Below are 23,048 nucleotides of genomic sequence, written 5' to 3'. Positions count from 1 at the left end.
GAGGGGGAGGCTGTGTGAGTGATAGAGGGAGGGAGGGAGGGAGAGAGAGAGAGAGAGAGAGAGAGATAAAGAGTTGAGTTTCCCTTAGCAAGGTTGCTGTCTTTCGAGAGAATAGAACGAAACACACGAATTAAATTATATTTTCGTGAAGAGAGGTGGAGGAAAGTCAAAGACCCGGTTGGCGAGTGGTTTTTTGCTGCCAGTGGGCAAAGGCAAAGTCGAAAATCCAATATAAAAGCAATATCTGAAACAGCACGAGGGAGGGGGCACTGACTCGTGAGTTCCCACCACCTATCTAGCCCAGTCGATACCTCATCCCTTCGCTCACCCCTCTCTATTTACGTAAACACCCCCTCGCCAAGTAATTTTCTTATGGGTGTATTGCGAGACTTTGACCCAACCTGTCGTTACATTAAAGAGAACCTGCGAAATCCAAAGATGCATATATATATATATCTATATCGTGAGGAAACCCATTCAATATCCAGCAGGGATATTGATGGAATATTAAATTTATATAAATGCATTTACTTGTACTACTGGAATATATATGTATATATATATATATATATATATATATATAAAGAGAAAGAGAGAGGGATATATGAAATTCAACCAATTTACTTGTCAATAGGATCTTCCAGATTTTCAGAAATTTATTTATACATCCCCCAATGCAATTCAATCTTAGATAAGTTAAGAAACCATAGAAACGTCAGATTTGTATAAAATTCTCATCGGGGCAACACACGTTTCTTGTTTCTCCCAAGTTAAATAATACACTGTACCTTTACGTGTTAATGATTAATTTCGAATAATTATTCATTCCTTTACACAATGAATTTATTAATATTATCTCCTGGATCAGAGTAGAATAATGTAAATAAACAATAATAATAATACTTAATGAGATCTATACACGCTAATGTGTCAGTTGAATTTAAAATAAGTTGCTGACGAAAAACTAGTTGCTACATAAAAATAGAAATATAAACTAAAATTAACTTTAATTTTTTCCGCACAAGCAGTATTTGCTCGTATCAAGATGATCGTAAAGTCAGGATAAACTTTGTGTATACGTGTTTGAGCAAAACTTGAATGACCAAGCATGCACAATCTCCCAGAACACCCTACCCTCCTAGAATTCGTTTTATCTTTTATCTCTATGCTCTATATATATATATATATGTATATAGATATACAGGGAGCTTTCGATCCTTAGCTCGCGAGCTTTTCGATAACTTTTCAAACACGAATATCTGACACAGAATCTTTCTCTGCTCCAATTTCATCAAAGCCTTTACGTTTGACTGCATGGATGTTAATTTGAAATTTGGTAATAAAAATTGCAAAGAGTTTCCATCTTAACCCTATAATAATTCCTTTTTTATCACTCAACGTCCCTTTCACTCTTACATAGGCAATAAAATGTATTACTATACCGCATATACTATATTTATACAAGACTGTCAAAAGTTGTGTCGCGACGCAAACACCATCAATCACATATTTATATTAGAATATATACGATGGATATAAATTATTAATGACTAATTAAATCCAAAGAATTTCCTCCTCACGAAGCTATACGAAGTGGCAAAGTTTTCTATCCACTTACTTACGATGCGTAAGAAAGTTTCACCAGACACGTTCATTTTCTACTTCCCCTATATAAATATGTTCTTGTATCTAAATGGATTTCAGAAAGTTTGACGAACCAAAGGTAAGCTAACTTTTTCCCAGCTCTATTATGGGATCTGAAAGAAGTTTCATCGTGTTACAACACAACTATAAGCCTGATCAAAAACACTTAATTTCGCTTTTACAAAACATTTGGACCAGTAAATATAAATCACAACAAATTTCAAATAATTTAATTTCTAATTTTTAATCACTTTCTCAACTATATATTCCATAAAATTTAAATTTATTATAAAAAAGGGTGAGAGAGGGTGGCACGCCTTTTCGATTATTCGCAGCAATCTCACACGGCATAATGCATGTCCTCGGGGCACGTAGCCTTGCGGGGGCGTTTCCGGGGGTTTGAAATTTAAATCGAAATGTAGCCTGGCACCCTCTAGTGGGTAAGTCGCATTGCCGAAAGGAAGGATCTCCGCAGGACGATGATCGCGGCTGGAATATGCAAATGGCGCCCACCACCACTATCATCCGAGATAAAATCTCGTTACATCAGCTGTATATATGACAGCCACATGGGGTGATATAAGAGAGTGGGGGGTTGAATAATATATTCCAGTCGTATCAGTCTGTATCGCAGGTTCGAATTCCCTCCTTAATTCCTTGATCCTTAACAGGACTTTACTGCTATATATATAACAATAATAAACGCGCCTGTTGGTTATCCAACAGGACGAAGCACGATAAATAAAGATCGAGCAAGGTAACTATATATATATATATATATGGACGAGGCGATAAAGAATGAACAAAGTGGCGACTTACCGTGAATGGAAACGGCGAGCTGTCCCTGGAGAGACTGCCGAGGGTCACCAATAATCGACGCGAGGCACCAACCACAGTGTCCCGCCATCCCTCTGCAAGAAAACGCATTATTTATATATATATATATATATATATATATATGTATAGTGTACACAGGGTCCTTTATAGGAAGTTATGGAAGGAGCGTAAGGTCTCAGGACCATATATTTATATATATATATATATATATATATATATATATATATATATAGTGAATCGAGGTTGGATTAAGACTTGGCGAGAGAATCCTAATATCTGGCGGGTGGTAGAAGGGGGAGGATATGCGGTTAAACGTGATTTGAGCTGCCCCAGCCCCTTAATGCCAACGGGACAAAGCGATCCGTCATCGAGCCGTTTAATGAAAGTCCCACCTACAAGTTAGGCCCACCAGGCTTAAGAACGGTCGCGCGTTTCGAGCCAAAGGGGATGAAACTTGAAGATGGAAGTGAAACGCTTAATCCTACAGCGATACGAAATTCGGTTGTTGAACTTGTGTATATATATGTATATAGATATTTTTGTGCTTGGTTTATATGCACATAGCGATAATTATGCGAAATGTTGTAATTTCTGGACGTGAAATTATTTTCGCTTGGAGGTTTATTGAAAATTTGTATATTTTTACTTTAAATAGTTTCATGATTTTTGTAGAAATCTTGTAGAAATATTTTCTCGTTACTTTCGCGAGAAGGAATTGATTTATCGCAGCCCAGAGCAACAACGTGGGAATATGAACGGACGTGATAAAATTGTGCAAGAGCGGAATATCGTCGTTGGAACATCCATGGGATTTCGGCGTGAATCTTGTATAATAATAAGAATAATAGTATTAGAGGAGGAGGCTCATTTATGGGATGCGAGCAGCCAGCCGGATGCGTTTGGATGGGGCGAAGCGAGGAAACGCGTGGCCAACGACCAACCGCCGGATTAATAAATCTCAATTACACGAGTTAATACAGAGGGTAATTTTCGTCCCGACTAGGACGTTGCCTGGGGTGAAGTTATTCGGATTGGGCATTGTCTCCTCGAACGATAAACTCTTGCCAATTTAAGCCTTCAGTTTTTCACTCCTTTTTCCATCCATTCGCTCTGTTGGTGTGTTACGCAATTAAGTTGAATTGATTTGGGCCGATTGGAGGGGGCCAGCACATATATATTATCAAAGTAGCTGTAAAATATATTTCACAGTTTTATAACAGTGAATGAGTTTCGATGATCGCTCTATGCATGTGTATATATGGTATAGTGTGTACAATGCTATATTAGGTATCGTCTATTGTTATCACAATCTTGTAGATCCGTATCGGGTGGTGGTGGTGCGAAAGTCACAAGGGTGAAAGGAGAAAAGGAGGGACAGTGACAAATGGCTCTGTATTGTTTCCACGAAAGCTAGTAATTCCTCCCTGACGAATGGAGCAGCTATCTCCCTGTTCCACCAGGTCCCACAAGCAGAGGAGAGATTCGAAACATTAAGAGGATACCTTGGACGATCATTATTATACTATGGAACAATGTAAAATCCGTTTTTCAAATATATCTGCATTTGTTTCCAAGGTCCAAGATTAGAAGTAAAAGATTCAGGCTGTAGCTGAGCAGGGAGTATAAACAGAGGGACCTGCTTTGCAGGTCGAATTAAAGGGAAATAAATCATAAATATTAAACGAGGCTTTCAGCCACGGGATTACGAGGGTCGTGCACCCCATGGCACACGCACCCGCATGCACGCACAAACACACGTATCTCGTTCAGTGCCACGTAGCGCGGCGCGGCTCTTATATATATATACTCCGCCCGGAAATTGCAAGCTCGTCCAGTCGTGTCTTCCTGTGCTGCATGCCCATAGCCAGGGAATTTCAATGAGAATGATCGTTCGAACCAGAAACCGCCTCTCGCTTCAAGGACATCGCTTGCATTTTGCGTGCCGCCGTCAAGGACCTCGAGTCCTGCACCCCCTCCCCCGTCATTTCCACCCGGAATACCACATTGACCATGTCCGGACTCTCCACCTACCAACTCGTCCGCCATATATTCTCCATTTTACTCCAACCATGCATTCTCATCGTTCCTCCACTGTCTTCTTCTTCTTCTTCTTCTTCTTCTTCGTGCTGGATTCGACCATTCGAATTAACCTCAAGGTGGACAGCTTCATCATTTTTTATGAATTTCTATATATAACACTGTTTTGAAGTGGGAGTTAGGTTTCCTCGATAAGATTCATCTTGGATAAACATTTATGAAATCCAATACTTCATCCTTCCTTTACTTTACACTCCTAATATTTTCGTCTCATTTTATTTCACTACAATATACAAAATCTCTCAGAATAATTCTAGAACGGATATTTAAATTCTTATGTGAAACTCAAATTTAATAGTGTTTCATCTGGAATGGCAACAAAAGAAACAAAAAAAAAAAAAATAAAAGGACCATGCCATTAAAAAAAACGCTGTTAATTTGGAACGGTGGCCTGATTAAGACCCAATTTGGCAATTTCTTCTGGCATATCGCTCGTTTTGTAGCGTCCCATTGCGCGACCATTTTAATTAACTCGCTGACTCCTTACACGAAAATTCACATCAAGATCTTATCTCTCGTGCTGCGAATGGGCGGTTGTTGAGTTTGCTGATGAGAATTCGTGTACTATTCTGATTAAGAAGGAATAGTCTCTCTCGCTGTGTGTTACGAGATATGTTTCTAGAAAAATTATTGTAAATCGAGAGTAATATTTTTGTTAAATATGCAATTTTTAAAGTGAAAGTTAATTTATAATTACACTTGATTATTATATCGATGGAGTATAAGTATTATACATAGTTTATACTTATACTCCATGCGTATACCGACACAAGTACAATAAGATAATGAGAATGTGTGTAATTGGCCAACTATATAAATAGCAAATAATTATATAATAAAATAGAGTAAAAAGCAGAGTATAGTTTTTTATGGAGATTAAGGAGATGATAATGAGAGCTAGGGCGAGTTTTGATATTCCTCGACCATATTCGTGCACCCTCGAAACAATATAATCATAAAAGCCTCCCCCTGCCTTATGAATAAAGTAAGATGGTTTTCGGGGTCGAGAGTCCCGTAGAAAGGCAATAACTGCATGCAGAAGCCACCATTAAGCACCTCGCAGCTTTTCCAACTTAACTTTGCTTCCTCCAATCGTTCCACTCGCTTCGCTGTATAATCGTATCGTGAATTCTGAATCAAGCAAATAATTGTCGATCGTTTTCTTTTTGGATTCCTTGCTTCTTTGGTTGGTGTAAAATTATACCAAGGGAAAATTCTACATTATTTTTCAGCCCGTTAACATGCAGTTATTCGTGACATGATTCCACTCTCGCTTCACTCTATAATCGAATGACAAATTCTTCAATAAGGTATTTAATCAAATCATTATCAAGGATTTTTCTTAGATCGCTCGCATCTTTGGCTGGTGCATTAAAAGTATATAGAAGTATTATGACAGTTTGAAAAGAGGTCCTTTGAGCTTTGTCGTTTAGTCCTGGTGTCATTTGGATCCCTCCCCTTCGGCTGGTCATAAGCGGTTCTTATCCATCTTTCTCCGATCCCCCCCCCCCCCCCTCTCCGCAGTCATCCAGCGTCTTCTGCTGGCTACAAGTGGCGGCTTAGCATGTCGAGGCACCATGTTGCGTTACGGCCGTATCAGCCGGGACATAAAACAGCATTAGCACGTCCCCCATATATGCCACGCGCGAGCTATGCAATTTATTCCGCTGCTTATGGGAGAGGGAGGGGAGTCTATCCTATTCCTTCACAAAATTTCTCACCGTTCCAATCTTCTTACTTGGCTTATTTTCCTCGCCTCTTTTGTCCAGCCTCTTATCTCTCTCGGTTATCGTGCAACGACCAACTACGAGGCGATACACATCGGTCTATAATACACTCTATAGGGTGACTTGACAACACAAAGAAGGTAAAAAGGGAAATCAATTTTTCGTGTAAAACGAGTATTCAATTTTTCACCGCATTATACGAATGGACTTGAAACACGTGTATTTTTATTCTTGGAAAATTTGTTTATCTTAATTAATATATATATATATATATATGTGTGTATGTTAATTAATACGATGCTTCGACTTGTCTCATTAGCTCCACTTTTATTTATTTCTCAATTTGGAAAAATAGATTAAATCCAAAGCAGGGAGAAAATGAGAAAACTTTGAATATTGCTATTTTAATTATTGCCAGTAGAAGGCCTTCATTTATGAGAGCCACAAACCTTTTTACTGTCGCAAACACGTAATTTTAATCCGACATTGGATCCGAGTGAAATTGGCGATAAAAAAAATAGGAGAACGGTTGCAGGATAAAGATGGAACGATCCATACTTACAAGATTTTATAGATCATCCCCTGCAGAAAAGTAAAACTTGTCGCGCAATAAAAAAATTTCCAAGACCCTATCTAAAAAAATATCAACCAAAACATCAATTCCAAAAGAGCCACCATAAAAATTAGAATTTTAAAATTTAAGAATTGCCCAAAAAGTTTAAAAGTACAAAATTAATTAAAGTTATTGCATGGTTTGGAGGATGCTTGAGGTGGCGTAGACATTAATTTCGTAAGAGGTTTGGCAGAACGGGTATAGAGGGGTTGGGATAATTATCAAAGGAGAATCGCGAGTTGTGTCAAGTGGTGGGTAGGAGGGGAGGAGGGGTGGAAGGATAGAAAGGGGGAAGAAGAGGGCCGAAAAGAGCTTTTTATCGAGCGTAAAAAAACCGCGGACGTGATCGTGCAAAGGCGAATAAAGTACGATTGGTGGGGACTAAGGGTAGAGCGAGGAGAGGAGGGGTTGGGGAGGGGGGGGGGGGGGAGTAACAGAGCCCCTTCCTTTACTTCCCTGGCAGCCCCAGCACCCTGTTAGCCCCTTCGGGGTGAAACTGGCTGAGCGGGGTGGCCCAACTAACGACGCGTCGTCAGTTAATCAAGCCATTATTCGTTCCTTGCGGAATTGGAACGAGCATTTTTTTCCATTGATTTCTCTCTCTCTCTCTCTCTCTCTCTCTCTCTCTCTCTCTTGCTATAATATATCCTTCCTCCAAACTATAGATTTTCCGACCAACCAGCGATTAATTCCTGCAATCCCGAAGAAAATGAAAAACCATTTTAGGTGTATCCTCCCTTTTATTCTATAAATGAATAAAAGTATAAAAAAGAAAAAAATACTTTATTGCCACTGTATAGCTATTGTATATATATAGCAAAGCGTGATTGTTGAGAGCGACGAAAAAATTAAAGTGGATTATAATTCGGCGTGGAGGAGAAAATTGGAGGAAAATTGTGCTTTGTGCCGAGAAACGTGGAAGGATCGAGAGAGTGTAGGAGAGAAAAGGTAGTGAAGTGTTGTTGGTTAAAGGGGCTGTGGGGTGTGTGTCTCGGTTGTGGCAAGCGGAAAGGAAGAAAGGAGGAAGAATGCTTGCGGTGTATCGGTGAGGGAAATCCGCCGAGAGTAGGAGGGGTGGGGGAAGTCTAGTGGGATTTTCAGACAAAGGCCCAGGCTGAAGTGGTTGCTCGCGGCATTGTTGCCCTTTACCGACTCTACCCCCTCCCCACTTCTCGCCCCTCTTGATAGACTTGCCGCGCGACCCCTTCGAAAAACCTCCGCAGGAAACACTTTGCCACACGAACCGGAAGTGCGGCCGTTTCACGCTTCCCGAACGATTTACGTCCACGTACTTCCTGCTTATCGCAACTAATCATCCACTTTGCGCAATCCTGTGAATTGCACGTAAATTTGGCAAGATTAATTCCTCCAGGTGTAGACACATACCTATATAATAATACCTGGGAGCGTTAATGTGATCTTTGACCAATGGACATCGAGTTGATTTGAGGGAAGCAAGTGGCATTCCTGGAGCAATAACTCTACCCCTTCGTCTCGCTCCTTCATAAACTTCCAGCAGGACATTTTCCAGAAATTTCCCTGTAGGAACCCACTTTGCCGCACAAACCGGAAGTGCGAATATTCCACGTACTTTTTACTTATCGCGACTAATCATCCACTTTGCACAATCCCATATATGATTCCCCGCGTTAATTGTACACACAAATTTGGCAAGATTATTTCTCCGAGGCGTGGATATATAATGGCCGAGCGATAAATATAGTCTTTGACGAATGGAGGTATCGAGATGATTTCAGGGAACCGAATGGCATTCCTGGAATAATGGATACGTTTAATAGCTGGGAATTAAGGGAAATTGATGAAAATTGCAAGGAAACTAATAGAGACGTAAATAGCCATTTATTTTCAATTTCGACATGGTGGAGATGAAACGATTCGCGCGCCGCGTTTGGCAAGGTAATGCACCCTATATATATATATATATCGCGAAATTAAATTTTACAGTGTCTCGCAGCGAGAGATAGCGCAATGGGAATTGCGCAAAGAACGATTCTTCGCGGTTGTCTGGCTGGCGAACGTTTGCCGACCTTTTTCACGTCCTCCCCGCATATGGCGCTCGACGCGCCAGTCGCTGAGAATTAGCGAGAACCGAGGGAAATTGCGAAAGTTATCGGTGCACGATTCACGGTTAACTGGTAATTGCTATAATGGGATTGTCCCGACACCTTGGATCGGACCTTGCGAAATTTTCTTCATAAATTCGTCCAATTGTGCAGAAATTTTGGTGCACTGGTGAACCGTTTGATCGATGTATCGCGTTTGAATGTGTGCATGCCTATATATAGATGACCAAGGTAGTGTCTTTTTAGGGACCAGAGATTTTCGTGTGCCACACAGGATTTATCACGGGGATACCTTGGACGCGAATCGATAAGTGGCAGTGGAGCTTTTACGACCCGGCTCGTGTTACTTTCAGTCAGAGTCTCTCTCGCAAGCTTTTAACGTTATATATACATGTATACCAATCCTGTGTATGGTTTTAACGTGCTTCTCCAAAACTCTACGATAATCCTCTCAAAGTTGCAGATTCCAATGAAAACATTTATTTTCTGTTTTATTTCAATGCAAACGTGTGTGTATGTCAATTTTTTGTGTTTCAATTGTAATGTTGAGTAGTGCGGATTTTATTTTATTTAGTAAATTTTCTAATTACATTTTATTATTCACTAATTTTCATAGTTCAGTACATTTGTATACAGGATGTTTCACGCGATAACACACTGAACATGTAATACCAATTTGTATATTTATAGCAAGAATTACTCGTCCACGGAATTACGATATTTACAAGGTAATGTTGCATAAACAAAATCACCTTGAGATGTAACTACAGAGTATTTCGTGTATGAAAATAAAAAATCCATTCAGAATCCTCGTGTTGATGAATTTTTTGCATGGAATAAATAAATTGAGTAGCAAAAGAGAATAGGTATATGATAATAGGGGGCACGAAGAATCAGGTAAACATGGTGTGAGTGGTTTTTGTGTTTCATGTAACACGAAACTTTCTCTTTATTCTTCAGAAATTTTCATAGTTCGGTATACCTGTACAATATCAATTTGTATTTTTATAGCAAGAATTATTCGTCTACGGAATTAGAATATTTACACGGTAATGTTGCATAAAGAAAATGACCTTGAAAAGTAACTATGGAACATTTCATGTATGAAAATAAAAAATATCTTCAGAATCCTCGCCTTGATGAATTTTTTGCATGGAATAAATAAAGTGAGTAAGAATAATGAGAATGGGAGGATGAAGAGAAAGTGGGGTGAGTGGTTTTTGTTTGATGTAACACGGAGGTTTCTCTTTCTTTTGGGGTTCAATAGAGGGAAGAATGAGATGGTAAGCTCGGACGATGTTCGTTTGTGGCGGAGACACCGGCCCATTCTTCCCGGACGATGTACCAATTTCTTTTCTGCCCGAGAGTTCACCCTAGGGCCTCGGGACACGATCTCATTTTATCTCCTCGACCCTTACACGATCCGCGTTTGTCGGAGGCTTCGAGGCTCCTGCTGCTCTCTCGTCCCAACTGCCAGCCAGCCAGCCAGCCAGCTTGTGCAGCCCCGAGGCGAGATGGCGGCACTGCTGAACGCCAGATAAAGCACGCGAATCCTTCATCCAAGGGGATACTCGGACATGCCACCTGCATTCATCCCTGAATCTATCCAACCCCCTGCAACCCCTATGTAGCCACTCTTTCCCTATTCATCGGACCCCTCCTAAATACAGAATTTTCACAGACAAATTGCCTTCTACCGCTCTGCATCCCCTCCCTCCTCTTATTACAATTGCAATTGCCAAATCAAATTTTCTACAAGGCAAATTTCTATTTCTTTCTCTTTTCTTCATATTTTTTCACAAAAGTGCGTAACTCGTTTTCTGCGCGATAATACCGTTTGCTGTGCGGATCGCACGATTTATCAAGGCCTGCCGGCTTATCGACGGATCGTCGCGCATAACGGCCACTGCTCCCGTTGACAAATTGCGTAGCCAAGAAAAGGGGACAAGCCGCACTGTCTACGCCTACATCTGTTTCCGCGTTAATACCTTGTACTATAACCGTTACGCGCGCCCCGACGAGTCTGTTGGGGGGGGGGGGGGGGGGGGGGGTGAATCGCCAGCGACAACATCCTCGAAATTTATCGCGCTCACCCGAAACATGTTTTCGCATTATATACCCTCGTAGACACATTAATAATACACCTCCCCCTTCCCCTATCATCATATTCCACCCCCATTTACGATGAAACTCAAGAATTCTTAGCCAGCTGGGTATATCATATATGTATATAGGCTCAAGTTTATTTATTTATATATATATAATATTGAATAAAAAATTGAACCTCGGACAATTTATAGTGTTAAAAGAATTTTAAGAGAGAATTTGTCGAATAAACGTCTCGTTGATTTGACAAAGAGTTTATCTTATGTACTATATATGCTATATAGGATATCTGTCGAGATGGATCTAAAGAGTAAACGAGGCGACAAATCGGATTCAGTGGATATGCTGGACATTGCGGGATGCCTGGAACGGAAGGGAGAGCGAGATGAAGAGGGTGGTGAGGGAAGGAGGGAGGGGGGAGGGGTGAGAACTCGATTAGGCCATTCGTCACCCTCAGCATCTCCGCGATCCTCTCTCTCTCTCTCTCTCTTTCTATGCTTACACCGAGAGACCCTTCTAAGATTGGCTAGGCGCGATTAATCGATGCTAGACCCTTCCACTGATTATCCCAGAAGAAATTCGAATCGACAGCGGAAAACCCTTAGATCCTCTGGCAAAAACCCCAAAATCACGAGTTTCTCTGATATATCCAATAAAAGTCTTAGTCTAAAGTGTCTGGAATTAAATAGCTATTTCATGCACGTAACTTTGCTGTGATGATCCACGATCCAAGGAATTGAAGACTTGGAAGAAGCATTAACGTGGGTGAGCAGTGGAAATATTGAATGAAAAGGATCACATGGAGGAAATTAAAAAATTGATGTCGAGAAAAGTTTTTCTCCATGTTCTCGATTAGACGTATTAATTCAAGTCAGTTTCGATCAATTTTATTTATAAATATTATTTCCAATTAGACATTTACTCAATGATCATCAATTCTTTGATTTCATTAATTTACACCTCTTTTTATAATTAATATTGGCTAATATTTTTTTTTTTATCCAAAAATCCCCTCTAATTTAAGCAATAAAAATCAAAACTCCAAGTAACTAGACTTAAAGGGACATTTGACGAGTACAAAGTGACCTAAGATACAAGATCCAAAGAGTCACAAAGGGGCTAGTTTTCCTTGATACTATACAGGACCACAGGTGAGGAGTAGAAAAAAGCGATAAAAAAGGGAAAAAAAGAGCTTCGCGAGGGATCCCAGTATTCTCCACAGGATGGCGAAAGAAACATTGATTGAACACACGTGGAGTGGAAGGGGGAGGGGGAGGGATGCACCGTTGTCGAGGATCAATGAGGCGAATAATCGGATTTCGGGATTACCAACACTTTCTTCTACTGTAACTGCACATCGTAACACTAGACGCAACTTCGTCATGGATTTCAGGAATCATTAACGCGATTAGCAACCGCTCTCACTTTATTCGCACGCGTCTCTTAAATTCTTATGCCCACTGAGAGCTGTTATACGCATATGATGTACAGTTGTGGACATGAACTAAAATAACTCGAAACTTGTCAACTCGTTGGAATCATTCAACAAAAATTTTATAATAGTAATAATTAACTTTATTTAAAATATAAATTTAACATATATATAAAATATTAAAGTTTCGTTAACATGATAATGCAATATAAGGAAGGTAAAGGGAGGGGGGGGGGGGTATCTACGCGTCGTTAATAGAAATCGATATTTGAATGTTGGCATAGGTGTAGGGTGTTTCCACGAGAGAGAGAGAGAGAGAGAGAGAAAGAGAGAGAGAGAGAGAGAGTCGGTGCGTAAAGCCCCTAGAAATATTTGTTCCCCTGCACACGGTGCTACCCTCTTAGGCGCGCCCTAATATAAATATTATTACACTTTGATGGGGTTAGGTTGACACTGGTCTCCCCCCCCCCCCCCCCCCTCCCCCAGACAAGCCATGAATACCACCTTCCATCTTCCTCCATCGTTCCCAACCACTTGGTTTTTCATTATACTCGAATTCCTGCTGGCGCGTGCCGCTTGACAATCTTCTTAAGCTTCGAGATCCTTCGCTTTTTTTTTATTCATTATTGCACAGCTGCACTACGAGAACCTCCCTGCTGCACGAGGGACTCGAGGAGCGTTCGAGTAAAAAGAAAATTGCAGAGAGAGAGACAAAGAGAGAGCAGTAATAATGCTTGACAATAATTTACTATGAACTCCTTTTTATTAAACAACATCGATAAACTAACAATAAATAGGTATAGGTATGTTATATAGATGACGTTAAACCACGTATATATATACATATATATATACGAAATAACGAGACAAGATAAAGATTTATTAAAAAATATCATCTGTGGATAACAAGTGGTGGAGGGTGGTTTGGGGGGGGGGGGGGATGATAGTGAATGTCAATAAGAGTTCATTCGAAAACACAAACTATTATTCGGTAACAACGACATCTTTAATAACCGGTTCAACAACATTACAATGTCATAGGTTTTTGTTTATTTGTGTTCGCTCGCTCATCTTCGTTTCGTTTTCTCAATTATTACATGTACGCAATTCGATACTCGTTACTTTCTTGAAATATACACATATAGATACATGTCTATTCTCGGTATCTCTTTCTCTTACACAATAACGTGCATAAGGAGCCTCTACGCGATTATTCACGCACATAGTACACACACACACACACACACACACAGCGTTGCGATTCGCCGCGCTCGAAACTTGAGCTTCCAGTGTAAATAATCGCGATGCGTGATATATTTATGTATAACGCACAATCGAGCAAAAGTAACAGGAATTATTAAAGAAGAAAAAATAATCAAAGATTCCCTTAAGGCGGGCAAGCACGAGTTATAATTAATTACACCGGAAACTCTTGGTTCGCCACACAATTGCATCTTCTCGTGTATAATAAATAAATTAATGATACACCTATATATACCATACGTACAATAGATTATCAGCGAAATCCAAAGAAATTCGTTATCGTCAGGATGCCGGTGAAGATCGTTCCTCCAATCGACGAGGATAAACAAGAAAATTTATTCGAAGAAAGGGAAGAATTGAAGCTTTTTTTTCCATAAAGCTATATATAGCTCATTAGCACTATTGACTTTTTTTTAATGCGATATGCCTCTTAAATATATAGTCTATTTTATTTTCCTATTATATTAATCTTACACACTGTATAATAAATGATAAGATATCCTTTTAAATATATATATGTATGTGTACGCGAGATATGCTGCTTATTCGTCGTTTCGGAGTGAAAAAAATATCTCGTTAGCTCGCGAGGATGCAGAGCCTCGCGAAAAACGCGCCACAATTTTCAATGCCCCCCCCCCCCCCCTCTCTATGCTTTCCCCTTTTCTACTTAAGCTAACTCGCCCCTTTTTATCTATACACTAGTACATCCAAAGTATTTCACCACTTTCACGACACTCGAACGATATGATACAAGTAGGCTGCAAGAATTATACCTACGCGGTTTTGGGAATTGTCACGCGGATCTATTCGATTATTTATTAGCGTTATTATTGTTATTATTTAATATTTACACGAGAGAAAATAAGAAGCTGCGCTTTACTTTTTTTTGTATCTACCAGCTGGTATTTTTTTTTTGTATCATTCTTATTTCGTTTTACGCCCCATCCCCCCCCCCCCCTTATAGGTGCCCTGTGGAAAATACGAAAAATGGAGAAAACTCGTTGCTATATTTTTACGTGAAATAAACAGTGAAAAATTGTGGAAAATTTACGATGGGAAATTTCAACCATTTTTTCACTGCGTTTTACGTATATATATATATATATATATATATAAACAGTAACACATTCTCGATTTTTGTTCGTGTTTCCCACAAGTTACTCGCACATTTTCTTGATTTTCAAAATCCTCACACACACTAACACTGTCCCACCTTACATGGATGAAAACCCGTGCTTACGCTTAATTTATCACGCATTTCCACTTTATTTCCTCTGGTCTCGTTCAATTTCTCTAAATTACGTATTACATGCTATTATTGTACACTTTGAAAATACGACGAATGCTTCGAAACAATCGATCGATCAATTGCACACATGATAACTATATATATATATATATAGTAATAACGAGCAGGAACATAATTTAACGTTAACAACAAATAAAATTCAATGCACATCGTATATATGTATATAATTCACCTTAATTTACGTGTCAAAAAACAATAAATTCTCTGAGTTGTTATATATATATATATATATATATATACCAAACGCTATTTCGCTACTTCAGCTATTATACGGTTTATATAATGATACAGGAATAATAATAATAATGATGAATAATATTCTGAGAGGCCAGCTCGTATGGAAATGAAAAATGCAGTTACGCGATATAACTTTTATTAATCAACAAGACTCTCTGCCATGTACTATAGATAATAATATATATATATATATATATATGTGTGTGTGTAGTATATGTAGGAATATCTATCTTTTGCTATACCTATATAGAACCCCTATATACCTTACTCTCTAGATCGGATATACATTGTGGTGCAAGCTGCGAGGAGAAGCAACGATTATACCATATCTATATATATATTGCACTACACGAGTTTCGCGATAACAGGGATAAAAAGTTTGCGTTCAGGCACTCTTATAACTGAAAGCACTCGCGGTTTCGAAGGCCACGAAGGGTAAAAATTCTTAAGGCAGGAGTAGTAATCCTAAACCGCAATACGCAGACCTTCCCCGAAATGCAACTTATAAAAGTGATTTTTTATGCAATTATTTTAGCAAATTTCTTGCAAATTTTCCCTTGGACTGTACTAATTTTTTAATGTTTTACTCTTTTTACCTACTGGTTTCAATGAGCAAAGACAGTCGAGCTATCGTCGCGTTTCGTACTCCTACCTCGAGGATTTTTAGGTTTCGCAGTCTTTGCTCCGGCGCGATAAATGATGGTTAACACCGAAATTGCTACAGCTAATCCTTTCATTGCTGATGTGAATTCATTTTTTGGATCCTCGTTCTGATCTCTTCGAGTATCAACGAATCTCTTCTTAAATAAGAATAAATATCCCGAAATCACATACACAAAAGCAAAAATGACAATTTCAACCTCTCTTCCTACATAGTATATATATATAGTAAAGCTGCAAGAGGCTACAGAATGCAATAACCAAACGATAACGAATCTAATGGGTAAGGTTCGGATTTTCAGCAACAAAGCAAAACATTGAACAAATATTTTTACTTGCGACTCGTTAGCTCATGACCATATATATTGGTATTATATGTACACATAGAGGTACAACTAATGATATATATATAAGTGTATCTCTCGTGCGACTCCCCTCGCGCGACCAACCGGATAGACGAGGCTCCAACGAAAATAATACACTTAATTGGAAAATGCCCATAAAAATACAGATATGTTACGCTTCGAAGGTTCCAACAAGCCCCTCGACACACCACCATACACTATCATGTACATATAGCACACTGTTTCTCGGAACCTGCAAAGCAGAGAGGCTGAAGGAACGAAGAGCTTAATCCCTAACGCGATATTGCACGTAGTCCTGGCGTGGTAGAAGGAGAAAAATAGGAGATAAAGTGGAAAACCAAGAATACCTATATATAGAGAACGATATATATATAGGTACTTTAGCGAGCTATAAATATATTTTGGGGAAAGAGCACGTATATATATATATATATATATATATGCATCCCGCGCAATATATGGTACAGCTCTATACAATTAACTTAGACTAATAGTCCTTAAGGTATACAGAGTTTGAGACCTTAACTAGTGATATGATACTTCGGTTCAGCAGGAGAAGGATGAAACTGAAAATCGACGAGAAGAAAATATCCGCGAGCGAGCGAAGATCCTTGCTGAAGGGAAGCCTCCGCAACGCGAGCGCGCCATTAGCTTAGTCCGCATTGGTTTCGAACGACATAGGCCCGAAGCCGAGAGCACCAAACCGCCACATTCCTTGATGGAAGCCTGCATCGAGTGCGTCGAGGTGTATCAGCACCGCACAAAAGCCAGTTTCCGAGCTTCGAAAACGTCGTCGCGATCGCTCACCGCCGATATATAGGCTATACGTGGAACTGACCGGAAGCCGATGTTTTCTGGAAGCCGAGTGAGAGTCTCTTCCGAAGACTGTGTCTCTCTCTCTCTCGAGCAGTTCTCTGCCCGCCAGGATCGATCGTACTTAAAAGATGCCCTGCCTGAAGGGGTTGCTGTCCCCGCCTCCTCCTCCTCCGGCCTCTGGCCTCCTGAAGGGATTGGCATCAGCATCGATCCTACTCCGATGGTCCCCGGAGGACTCCTGATAGCTCCTCTGCTGTCCGTAACTGGGCTGATCGCCCCAAGCTGCGTTAGGATCGTAACTGGAGGTTTGATTGTAGGCAACACCAGCAGCACCAACACTCACACTACTACCACCACCAACACCACCACCGGCGGCCTGATCGTAGCTCTGATAACTCCGCTGATCGTATCCTTGATCCACGTTCGTCTCCATCCTTGCACTCTGGTTCAAGTGATTCCCAACCTCGCCCTGCATCGGTCTTTGTTCCTGAAGAACGTAGGTTTGGTACTCCTTGTCCGGGGGATCCTGCATCAGCACGTTGGCTTCGTCCTGGAACGGTTTGAAGTCGTAGATGTTCCGGAGGTAGTAGAGAGCGGGGGTGTACATCAAGTTGGAGAACGCGATGAAGATGTTCAAGGCCGTGAAGCCTATGGCTTCGACGACCCCGCCGGCTATTATTGGTCCTATTGCGTACGCCAGGCTGTAGGATATGTCGGCGATGGCGTAGATGCTACCGTATACCGATACGTATCTCACGTCCACCAGGTAGCCCAAGGTTGGCAGTAGAGCGGTGTCGATGAGGGCTATGCCGAAGCAGATGACGCAGATCGGGATCATTAGGACTATGTAGCTCGTGCAGAATGGGATGATGAAGCAGGAGAGTCCTTCCAGAGCCAGGCCGATGGCGGACATGAGCCACTGATGCTGAGGATACTGCCTGGCCATTTTAACCGTGATCATCACTCCAAAGACGTGGGGGAAGAAGGCTGGTAGCCAGATCATGCCGATCTTCCAGTTGTCGGTGGTGATGTTGTCCTCCATCCAGAGGGATATCGTTGGCTCTAGGAACGCCAGTGAGACGTTGGCCATCATCAGTGCACCGGCGCAGACCGCGATGTAAGGATCCATCAGGAGTTTCCAGATCGGTATCGTTGGTCCCCTCTGCTGATTCGACTCCTTCAGCTGTTCCTTGATCGGCTTCATCACGAGCAGCAGCATGAACCCGTCGATCAAGCTGACGAACGCCAGGATGAGGAACGGTACCTCTTTGCCGGCGAACTGGTAGAGGGCACCCCCGAACGGTGGAGCCACCAGACAACCGAAGCTGATGAAGGCCAAGGCTATCCCGAGGGCCTTCGATCTCTCGCTCTCCTCGGTAAATCGATCGGCTATCATGGCCAGACCGGAAGTGTCCGCAAAGGCGGATCCCACACCCTGAAGACTCCTGGCGAAGAAGAGGACCCCGTAGCTTCTGCCACAGGCAAATACCGCCGTGGACATGAACATGATGCACAGGCCGATCATCATGGGAATGTCGTAGCCTATCCTGTCTATGAGGGCTCCCGAGAACGGGTTCACCATCAGCTGGACGATGGCCTTGGACGCGAACAGTATCCCCGTGGCCGAGTCCTGACCGTGATGAGGCGGTCTTCCGGTAAAGTTTACCGGAACTTCGTTATCCTCGTCGTCGAATGCACCGACGTACTTGAGGTAATCCGGTATTATCGGCACTATCACCATGTACAGCATGTTATCCAGCAGCAGGGCTATGGATACTATCACCAGGATGAGCTTTCTCTGGGACTGTGGCTCCTGCAGCTTTGCCCAGACGATCTCCCTGAGCTCCCGGAACTCCAGGTTGATTATCGGTACGTTCCAACTCATGGCCGATGATTTTTTTACGGTCGCGACTCTCAACGACCTCCTTCAGCACTAGCCTCGACTAAACGCGATCACCTGGTGATCGCGAGCCTGGGACTGACCAAGAGTTCGTCGCGTTTGGGTCGACGCGCATCAGGCCGGGCCAGGGGAAACCTACAACAGATCACGAAATTTCCATTCTATTCACTTTAGCTCGACACTCTTTAGAGATCTTCGCGACTCGCCACGCACATCTCTGTGACTGTGTTTTTTTTTTTTTCTCTTTTTCTTTTTCTTTTTTTCTGGTGTCTCGCGCGCAATAATTCCTCTGGGACTCGCGGGAGGATCCCAGAACACTGGACTCCGAGCTACCACATTAGCCAGTCTAAAGGGGAGCCCTGACCCGGCCTGATCAAATCTCCCGACCCGACCCAACCCGACCTTCGAAACGGCCCACATGGTCCCAGTCCTCGATCAGACTCCAGGACTCGGCGGATGCCGCATAAACACCGCTGTTATATCGCGTTCACTCGATCATCCTATGCACTCTATCGTGCACAGACTTGTCTCGCATATTACCGGGTGGAGGCTCCCCTTCTCGCACACTCCTAACTCATGGGATGCGACCGAACGTGACTGGATCTTCGAGTATTCTCTGTATTCTCACAACTCGCTCTCTTCGCGTATGTCTTTCTAAGCTAAATATACCGAGTATACCTCAAGAAAGACAATGTCCTGCAGAATTCATCATTTTAACGCGGCCTTCCACGTGATTCTCTCGTCAATTACGGGACAGCGAGGAGAGAGTGGTGTCCTTTTTACGTGTACTTGCATGTCTACGTGTCTCTGATAAGTGGACCGAACTTTTTGATCGAGTCGACTCATCGCAAGACAAGGGGGAAGGCTCGAAAAACTCGGTTAACGAACGAACCGAGCATAAAGGGGTGGCTCTGTCATCGAGTGTCAAAAGTTACTCACCAGGGTTGATGGTGTATTTCTGCTTGAGGGATTGGGCGAGACGCTGGGTGCCCGCCAAAGATGGCAGGTTGGCGAGCAGACCGCTCAAGGTGGCTGAATAGTCCGATCCTTCCTCCCCCTGTGAGTCGCTGACCGACTCCTTGGTACCTTGCGTCCCCGGGCCCTCCACCTTTTCAGCCGAACTCTAAACCGAGCCTGATGGCAGAAGACAAATTGGAAACATTGAAATCTCTCCATAGGCCAAAACCTCTCGATGCTGAAGAGAAATACCGCGGATCGATTTATCGCAATTCAGCTAATTTTCTTTCAATCTCATCGTAGCACGCTATCCCATACACATATATGCGTATATATATATCGTGCACGGGTTATATTAAGCTGCGATTCTATATACACATATCCCATGCACACATACATCCCCGGAGTGTTTTCTACTTTCCGTATCTCGCAATTGAGGAAGACCATTGCCCATGTGCTCCTCTTCCCAGAGGGGAATTCACCCCTTTGCTATTCTACGCGACCACGATGTACATAGTTATTCTCGCAGCCACGTGCTATTCGACGCTTGTACAGCAACCTACACGATCAACGATACTTCCTAGACTCTACCGTGGCTCTAATAAAGCGTAAAACATACAAACTATTGCATAACTGTTATGAGGAAAAATTGTAGTTGAAGATTTAAAAGCATCGTGCGATTCTATTTAAATTCTGCAGCAATTACGATCAGAGAGCTATAGAATTCAGGGGTTGCGCGTTCTTCAGGGTTGAGAATTATTTTCTATTTTGTTCGTCGAACGAAAGAAATCCTGATGGATCTAGCCAAGGATTATGTAGATCTGGGTCGCGATTTTATTAATCGTCCGGGTCAATCCACGATTGGCTAAAGGGAGAACTCGAGTGCTCCAAAAGTGTAACGCGCATGAGTGGGATAACTTCAGGGGAGGAAATTCTTTAACGATAAATGAATTGCGATCCAAAGAGTCTGCAGGAGACACTGTGTAAAATTCAAATTATAATAGGGTTGGAAAATTGCAGGATTTATCGAGGATGATTGCGAAGAGAGGTATCATTATATAGATTTACGGACATTGCGCGAATAGGAAACGAAGTTTCATCGCGCTGGGGCATCGGAAGTGAAATGAGAAGAAATGAGAAAATTGATTAGTATGATTGACTGCGGAGAAAAAATGCAAGGATTTCAATCAGGGCTGTGGAAAGTTTGCAGAAAAATCAATTCGTACGATCGGCCAATCAGAGAGCTCGGATGAGGTCCGTAATGGCGGTCGGGGAGAATTGGTCGCACTCTCTTGTGCGGGTGACTCTGGCTTTAAAAGTCAGATCCTGTTTGACAGGATAGAGAATCGAAAAGTGGAAAATCTACGAATAACTGATGAACGCAACGAGGTAAAAAATTCTAAAAGGGAGAGAGGGGGAAGAAGGATAAACCATGGACGTGCAATGTGCTCAAGTGGACGCGGGGGGGAGGGGGGGGGGGGTGTGAGGTGTCACAAGGGGTAATGGGGAGGAAAGGGTGGAGTAGGAAGAGAGTTACGTTGATGGCTAAAAATGGGACGAGGTGGGTGTGCACGATAGAAGCTGAAGAGGAAGCTGAAGAAGAAGCTGAAGAAGAAGCGAAATAAGACGTTGGACTTACCGAAGACAGAGGGGCTCCCGATGCCAGGGGTGTCTCGGCGTGTCTCTCCGTTGGGGTGCCTGGAACGTCTGCCCTCGGAGTCCTCCCCGCCACCAAGGGGTGAACGGCGGAGGTGCGGTGCTGCGGAAGCAGAAAACCCTCCGTGGCAGCCGCAGCAAAACGCGCAAACTCGCCGTCGAGCATCCCCTGATTGGCGTCTGGATTGTCGTGCGTCAGCCCCTAAAACCCCCACCCCTCGCGATCCACCACTTTACCTGTATGCTACCCTCGCTGGAAACGGGCGTGGGAGAGAGAAAGAGAAAGAGAGAGAGAGAGAGAGAGAGAGAGAGGGGGTCGAAGAGAAAAGCTTTCAGAGTGGGAAAGAGTAAAATTCGCCCCTCCACCCTCCAGAGAATCGTCCACCAGGTACGAAAGCAGCCATGGTCGATGATGCGTGGTATTTCTGGCTCCTGGTCGATATACTATGCTTCACCTGTACCTCTAAGCCCGCGACCGAAGTTCTCTCTCTCTCTCTCTCTCTCTCTCTCTCTCTCTCTCTCTCTCTCTCTCTCTTGCTTCCTTCTTTTTCTTTCTTCCTTCCTTCCTTCCTTCCTTCTTACCTTCTTACCTTACCCGTTCATCGCACACAAGCCTTCCTTATCCATTATATCCAGGCCCTCCCTGGTTCGAGAACCCCCAGTGCTTTTCAACCCGCGGAACCATCCGCCATTTCCTCGTCTCTCTTCAGGATCCTCTCATACTTCATCAACTTTAAGAATCTTCTCCCTTTGATAATCATCCCTTCTTCGACAATATCAATCTTAACCTATAGCAAGAATTAAACCTGCAGAGAGCATAATCCTCGTGAGAGAAATCAGTGGAGAACCCCTGTGATTGGCCTACGGGTCAAACGTCGTCGTAGCACGATCGAAACTTTGTACACTTTTGCTCGGCAATAAGTCTTACACCACCTAATTGGCCTAGAAGAGCGAAATTGGGCCAAATGAATTTTTATTATGGAATTATAAACCTCGCGACGTACGCGATACTACATCCCTTCTGTCCACAATTTACGTCGTTCCTTTCTGTGAGCTTTATACATATATCGTACTCGTTGTCCTTTATTAAACTCTATTTTACACGTCTGTTTGTTGATTTCATTTGTCAAGGTGAAAATCCCATTAATTTCTATGCGAGGTCTATAGGAATTCAGCTCCCACATCCCAAGTCCTCGTTGGCAAGGTCAAAGAGACAATTAACTCGATGATTTTTCATAATTTCTACCGCATTACCCCGCATCATTAGTTAAGTAAATTATAGTGAAGAAGCATAAACGTCCACTCTAGCAATTAAATCAACCATTTCAAGTGTGAGCTTAATCAC

The 23,048-nt window shown here is 42.2% G+C and overlaps 1 protein-coding gene across 2 annotated transcripts in view; it reads right to left on the bottom strand.

Moving 5' to 3' along the window:
• Positions 1-21,826, bottom strand: part of VAChT (Vesicular acetylcholine transporter) — a 54,257-nt gene extending 32,431 nt beyond the window's left edge. Inside the window, exons 1-3 of one of the 2 annotated variants that reach the window (XM_066735620.1) lie at positions 21,687-21,826; positions 20,030-20,224; positions 2,464-2,555 (exon numbers count right to left, since the gene is read on the bottom strand). Coding sequence is in view for 1 of the 2 variants with exons in the window: in XM_066735621.1 (XP_066591718.1) it covers positions 17,312-19,075 (1,764 nt within the window). In the remaining variant the exon portion in view is untranslated. Of the gene's footprint in view, positions 1-2,463; positions 2,556-13,073; positions 19,226-20,029; positions 20,225-21,686 lie in introns of those variants that run through there. The other variant, XM_066735621.1, reaches the window with a different exon arrangement.
• Positions 21,827-23,048: the final 1,222 nt, after the last annotated feature.

The sequence above is a fragment of the Prorops nasuta genome, unplaced genomic scaffold (genome assembly GCF_024137725.1).
Source record: "Prorops nasuta isolate Cenicafe-Biocafe unplaced genomic scaffold, Cenicafe_Pnas_1.2 PNAS00014, whole genome shotgun sequence".
Classification (NCBI taxonomy): domain Eukaryota; kingdom Metazoa; phylum Arthropoda; class Insecta; order Hymenoptera; family Bethylidae; genus Prorops; species Prorops nasuta.
The sequence above is the reverse complement of the archived record's forward strand: the minus strand, read 5'-3'. Positions and strand labels throughout refer to the sequence as shown.